The sequence below is a fragment of the Arachis ipaensis genome, chromosome B09 (genome assembly GCF_000816755.2).
Source record: "Arachis ipaensis cultivar K30076 chromosome B09, Araip1.1, whole genome shotgun sequence".
In the NCBI taxonomy this organism is placed as follows: Eukaryota; Viridiplantae; Streptophyta; class Magnoliopsida; order Fabales; family Fabaceae; genus Arachis; species Arachis ipaensis.
Genome location: NC_029793.2, coordinates 80,982,029 through 80,989,001, shown reverse-complemented (window position 1 = coordinate 80,989,001; position 6,973 = coordinate 80,982,029). Strand labels below are relative to the sequence as shown.

Here is a 6,973-nt window from a genome sequence, read left to right as displayed (position 1 = left end):
TTTTATATATTATATATATATAGGGCTGTCACGCATACACGTGACCAACGCGTATGCGTAGATGACAATTTTGCTCTCGATACAAAAACCCGAGAGTTGTGCTAGAACTATGCGGGTGGGGTGCTAGGTGCACAACCCAACCCACGCGTGCACCTCACAGACAGTACGCGTCACTTAAACTTTTGGCCATCCACGCGTAGGCGTGGACGACGCGTGCGCGTCGATGCAAAAATTTTGATGGTATAGTACTAAAACCCGAGACTTACGCGGGAACTGTGCGCGTGTTGTGCGAGGAGCACATTTCACACCCACGCGTACGCGTGACTGATGCGTACGCGTGACTGACGCGTACGCGTCACCTCCTCATCCTGCAACCCACGCGTGCGCGTGGGTGACGCTTATGCGTCGCTTCTTCTTTTCCTCTCTTCTTCTTTCTTCTCTCCTTTCTTATTCTTTCCTCTCTCCTTTCTTCTTCTTTCTTCTTCCTCTCTTACACATTTCTTCTCTCACTTTTCAAAATTTCTCTTCTCATTTTTCTTATCTTTCTTTTCTTTTACTTATTACATTTGCATACTTGCATTCATTGCAATTTAAATTTGTTGTTTATTTCCCTTTTCTTTTCTATAATTGTTGTTTTAACATTGGTGTTCAATTTTCTTACTCATCTGTCGAATATTTCTTCTATTATTTTGGTGCTTAGTGACTTGTTTTATATTGTTGGGTGATATTATTTATAGGTTAATGCTAATCTTTTATGACACTTGTATTCCTTTTGTATTGATATAAACTTATATTGTCTTTCATGACCCACACACACACTCTCTCTCATTGTTGCAATTCTTGCACTATTGATATGCCATTTTTCTATATTGTTTTCTCACTTGCATGTTGTAGCTACCATGTAGTAGAGAATCTCATTAATATTTGGCATTAGCTCACCCATATTTTATTTGTTTGCATATCTTTGTTTGTGGGTTCTTCTTCTTCCTTTTTCTCTTCTTTCAGGATGGCCACCAAGAAGGAAAACTGAGAACTTCTAAATGGGCAACAAACAAGTTCCGCCGTACAATCTTTGGAGAAAGCGCCTCAGTTGTAGCAGCCCGTCCAATTGCACATCTTTTCATGCACCGAGGACGGTGCAATCTTTAAGTGTGGGGAGGTCGAGACCGACTTCCATAGGTAACTGCTTCATGTTTCAACACCAATGTTTAATTTTCTTTATTAGTTAGTTGTTGCATTGCATAATATATTACATGTGTAGTTAGTTGCTTGCATTTATGTACTACTTGGTTGAAGTGATGAATTCTTTCCCAAGAAACTATTTTATAGCATTCCACTAATTTGAATAAAAATTTTTGTTGAACTTGCTTGAAAAAATTTATTTTGGAACATGGTTTAGAGCTCGTACACACAAAACCAGTGAGATTTTGAACCTATTTGATTGGTTGCATCCTATTAACCAATGTTTTATTTTGGTGTGTGTTGTTCTCTCTAAAATTGTGATCTTTGTCTTGCTTGATTCTATATTTCCATTGTTTGATGTATGCATGCACTTACGTGATTGAGGCCTTTGTTTTACTATAGCTCACATACCCATATGGCCTTACCCTTTTATTATCTTTTGCATACCAACGTTGAGCCTATTTTATCCCATTTGTTCTTTATTTTAGCACATCATTAACGCTAACCAGAAAATAATAAATATCCCTAATTTAAATCCTTGTTTAGCTTAGACTAGTGAGATTGTGCATGAATTAAGTGTGGGGAAATTGGGTATAGTAACATTTGGTTTGGGAATTGAGTATGTTAGACTTTCTTGTGAAAATGTGAAAAGAATGTTGAGGACATGTTCATGCATTCAATACCTTAATCATATGCATTGAGAAAAACAAAAGAAAAAGAAAAACCAAAAGTAAAAGAAAAATAAAAAGAAGAAAAAAAAAAGGGAAAAAATAAAATAAATCAAAAGGACAAAATACCCCAAGTAAATGGTGGTAGCAATGCATATGAGTTGTACTCAAATTCGGATGCATGAATAGGTGTTAAACATAGTTAATGGGTAGTTAGATTTTGTATTTTGATTACATGGATTGTCTTAGGTTAGGTGGGAACTTTAGGTTAATCAAGGGTTCAAATTTTTGTCCACATGACCAAATACAATCCTACTTTGACCCTAATCCCATTACAAGCCTTAAAAGACCTCTTGATATTTGTATTCGTGCATTAAATTTTTGTTGATTGGTAGAAGAAGAGCAAGTCTTAGAAAGCAAGATTAGTAGAGAATTGAGAGAATCGAACCTTAAACACTTGAGTGATTAGAGTGTATACACTTTTCGGTGAGGGTTCGATGCTCGATTCTTTGTTCTCGCCTTTCACGAGCTTTCTTCTTGCACGTCTACTTGTCTTTAATTTTGGAATTTGAATTAGTAGAATTCGGTTCATATTTGTTTTTGGAAGGTTGATTTACTTTTAACCAAGTATGTAAAAGCATTTTGCATTTAGTTGCATTCATATAGATAGGTTGCATTTCATAAATTCAACCATTCCTCTTCACCTCCTTTATAGCTTCTCTTGAGCTTAGCATGAGGACATGCTAATGTTTAAGTATGGAGATTGATAAACCACTATTTTACGGTTTATTTTGTATTGAATTGAGTGGATTTTATCAATTATTCATATACTTATTCATATAAATTGTATGGTTTTACAAATCCTTCCTAATTTTGTGCTATGATTGTAAACATGCTTCTTTAGCCTTAAATTTGCTAATTTTTAATCCTCTTTTAATACCATCAATGCCGTGATATATTTGTTAAGTGTTTTCATCTAGGGCAGGAATAGCTTAGAGGATGGAAAAGAAGCATACAAAAGTGGAAGGAACACAAGAAATTAAGGATTTCAGAGTCTGGTATTGACGCGCACGCGTGGATGACGCGTACGCGTGACTGGTGCAAGAGACAAATGACGCGCACGCGTGGCTGACGCGTACGCGTGATGAGCGTCACATGCTACATTAAACAGAATTTGCTGAGGGCGATTTATGGGCTGCTTTTGACCCAGTTTCAGGCCCCAAAATACAGATTAGATGCTGCAGAGTCGAGCTGGAAGGGGGGAGTCATTCAATCACTGACATTCATTCACACAATTTTAGGTTTTAGATGTAGAATTCTAGAGAGAGAAACTCTCTCCTCTCTCTAGGATTTAGGGATTTTAGTCTTGTTCCTTCTCAAATTCAAATTTCTACCTTACTTTAATTTAGTTTTCTTCTACTTTTATTTGTTCTAGTACGTTGGTTTATCTACTTCTCTTGTTGATTTCATTATGTTGCCAATTTAGTTTATGAATTCCTCTTGTTCCTTTAATCCATATTAATGCAATTTATGTTTTCATGTTTATGGTTGCTTTCTTTAATTTGTTGTTATTGTTTCCTCTTGCAATTGTTAGTCTTAGATTTTGCTATGTCTTGTTAGTTTTCTATGTTTTTATTTTGTGCCTTCTAAGTATTTGATAAAATGCTTGGTTAGATTTTAATTTAAATTTTTATGCTCTTGTCTTGGATTGATTAATTAGAGACTCTTGAGTTGTCAAAGTCTCTTGTTGAATGGTAATTGAAGATTGCTAGTTAGCTTGAACTTCACTGAATCTAGTCTCTCACTATGAGTTGACTTGGGCTTATGAACTCAAGTTGATTGTATGCCCTTTTCTCTATTGGTTAGAGGTTAACTAAGTGAAGGAAATTCACATTTACCATCACAATTGACAATGATAATAAGGATAGGACTTCTAATTCTCAATCAGAGCTTTCTTAGTTATTAGTTTATTTTTCTCATAATCTATATTTTCTTGTTCCTTATTTCAAAAACCCCAAAAATAGACTTTTCCATAGCCAATAATAACCATACTTTCCTGCAATTCCTTGAGAGACAACCCGAGGTTTAAATACTTCGGTTAATTTTATTGGGTTTGCTTAAGTGACAAACAATTTAAACATTGATTGAGGTTTAATTGTCGGTTTAGAACTATACTTGCAACATGACATTTTTGTGAAAATCTTTGCCAATATTTTTCCTCCGGGTGATACTTCCCGCATCTCTAACAGCTCAAGTCCTACTGTGGCTGCTTCCCATACCTTCTTTCTTGATTAGCATTAGCATTCTGCCTTCTGAAGTTGCCCTGCCACTTATTGTGAAAATCAACACTTGAAGTTAGTTCCTCTTGGTGCGAAATTCCTCCCTGGAGTCCTTTGGAAAGGCATCCTCATGCTTCCCTTTTCCACTGTGGTTTTCCTCACATATTCTTCTGCCACTCGGATCTTATTTACAAGCTCAGAAAAGATCTGATTTCCATTTGTGCAACGAAGCTCAGAATATTGCCCCGAAGGCCTCCCTCGTACTTGATTCCTTTCCACTCAGCAAAATCTTCAGGCACACCTTGACAGATTCGGGAAAATTGCCACAGCTCTTTGAACCTGTTAGTATATTTAGTTACAGTCATCTGGCCTTGTTTCAGCTAAAGCAGTTCAAGTTCCTTAATACTTCTGACTGAATTGGGAAAATACTTTTTGTAGAACTCTGTTCGGAACAATTTTCAAGAGATTACAACCCCATCAGGCTGCAGAATACGCCGCGTCCCCTGCCACCAATACTGAGCCTCGCCTTGCAGCTGATAAGTTCCAAATTCAACCCACTGCTCCTCAAGTACCTGTTGAGCCATCGTGGTCTCGGTTCTATCTCCTCGGCTCCATAATGAGGTGGGAGAACTCGACTAACTTTCCATCCCTGATCGCTTGCTCCAGTGCATCCTTCAAGTCGAAGCAATCCTATGTCTTGTGCCCGTAGCCCTTGTGGTAGTCACAATAAAGGCTCTTGTTCCTTCCTGTTCATTCCTTCAAAGGTCGGGGCTTCGACAAAATTCCCTTCTCGGCTATTTGTTGGTAGACTTCCATAATCGGCACGGTGAGGGGGTGTAATTAGTGAACTTCCCGACACGAGGAAACGGCCTGGGAGTCTTACTTGGACCGCCATCCCTGGTGTGTTCTTTTTGTCTTTCTCCACTCCCGTGATGCCGGTCCTGATTGTGAGAGGGTTGCCGTTTGTTGGCAGCCACGACCTGACCAATTCTTCATCGTTAATGTACTCCCTGGCTACACATTAGATCTCCTGCATTGTCCACACCGGCTTCGTGGTGAGGTACTTTCTGAAGTCCTCGTTTAGGAGTCCGTTCGTCAGGCACAAGCTTGCGACCGAATCCGTCAGCCTGTCGATCTCCAAGCACTCATCGTTGAATCGGTCTAGGTATTTTCTGGTCGGCTCACCGGATCTCTGGGTCACTCCAAGTAGATTGATTGGGTGCTTTGCCTTCGCTATTCTGGTTGTGAATTGGGCTAGGAAGGCGCAGCTGATGTCCGAGAACCTGGTCACTGAGCCCTGCGGGAGGTTATTGAACCACCGAATTGCAGGCCCCGCTAAGGTGACCGGGAAAGCGCGGCACCTTACCTCGTCTCCCACTCCCTCCAGGTTCATTCTGGCTTCGAAAGCTGTAAGGTGCTCCTGCGGGTCTTAGGTTCCGTCGTACCTCATGTCCGTTGGCTTGTCAACGTGTTTTGGCAGCTGGACCTCGAGGATGGAACGATGGTATGGGGTTGCGCCCATTATCACTGGTCCCTGCGTTCTGGTCGTTCTTCCCTCGTCGTTTTCTCGACGAGCGTCCTCATGGTCTCGCTCTGTGGTGCGCCTGCCGTTCCTGGCATATATGAGGGGGTCATGGCACCTCTTTGCACGTGCTCCCTCCCTGGCATTTTCGGGCTCGGATTGTGGGCTAGCTGTTCGTCGGGAGCGGCTTCTCGAGACGGATCGGGAGTAGCTCGATTCAAGAGATTGTTGACGAAGTTCTCGGTCGGCCAGCCGGCGTTCCAGGTCTTGTATCCTGTGGCGTAGTTCTTGTATTATTCTGGCGCTGTTGTCGCCAGTTCCTCCGAAAGGGCGTCTTTCGGGAGATCGTGTGGTTCGTCTTGGCAGGGACCTAGTGCGCTGCCGGGGAGAAGCCGCGGAGGCTTCCCCTCTGCGCTCGGTCTCGCGGCCTATTTCTCCTGGGCCCAGAACAACATCCATTCAGGCGATAATTTCCCACAGACGGCACCAATGTTCGGTAGGTCGGGTACCGGACGGTTCGGGTTGGTATCCCAGTTGAGGAGGGGAGATCTCACCTGGTCGTGCGTCACCGAGTCGGGGTAGGCGACGTTCCAAGTACTTCGCGTGAGGAGGGGGTGTCTCCTGCAAAGACATTCCGACGCTCTAGTCAGTGATATGTGCAGGCGAAAAAGGGTATGTGGCATGTAACGTACCTTGGGAGAAGGACAGGACCTTCCCCATATATACCATGTCAGAGGTGGGCCCATCAAGGACAGACCCACCTTCCTTGATGCCTCCTTCTCACAGCTGAAGTGTAGCTAGCAGGGACACATGTCCAGATCGGCGATTGAGCGTCTCGCTCCTGACCGTCCGGGTCGGGTGGTGCTCGGGTCAGGCCGGCCCGCTAGTGGTTTGGGCCAGGCCGTAACAAATTAATAGATCAAAAAGTCTAATACACCACTGACAAAATTAAATCAAATAAGCAATAATTTTCATTTCATCGTCACAAAAAATCTTGAATAACCAAAAAATGTAGAATATTATCATCTTTTAATTCCTTTTAGAAATATTTGCCCTCTATTTTCCACCATCAATTTAGCACAATAACTTGCTGCAGTCTCTCATTTCTACTGACTACACAAATTTCAACAAAAAATCATACATTCTATGGATAAAGCAATGCAAATTAATATATTTAATATATTACAATTTTTGTAACGGAGTCAGTTAAAAAAGAATTGAAAGAGAAGGTATACCCGATGGAGAATTTATAATGGCAGCCAAGTGGTGCATTTAGATCTTCTATCAAAGTAAGGTCATTTTTCCTGAAAATGAGCAACTGA

General features: G+C 41.2%; 1 protein-coding gene across 1 annotated transcript; it reads right to left on the bottom strand.

Annotated features, from left to right (window-relative positions):
• LOC107615632 lies at positions 5,151–5,522 on the bottom strand. The gene has a single exon (XM_016317680.1). The coding sequence runs from the start codon at positions 5,520–5,522 to the stop codon at positions 5,151–5,153; it is 372 nt and encodes a 123-aa protein (XP_016173166.1).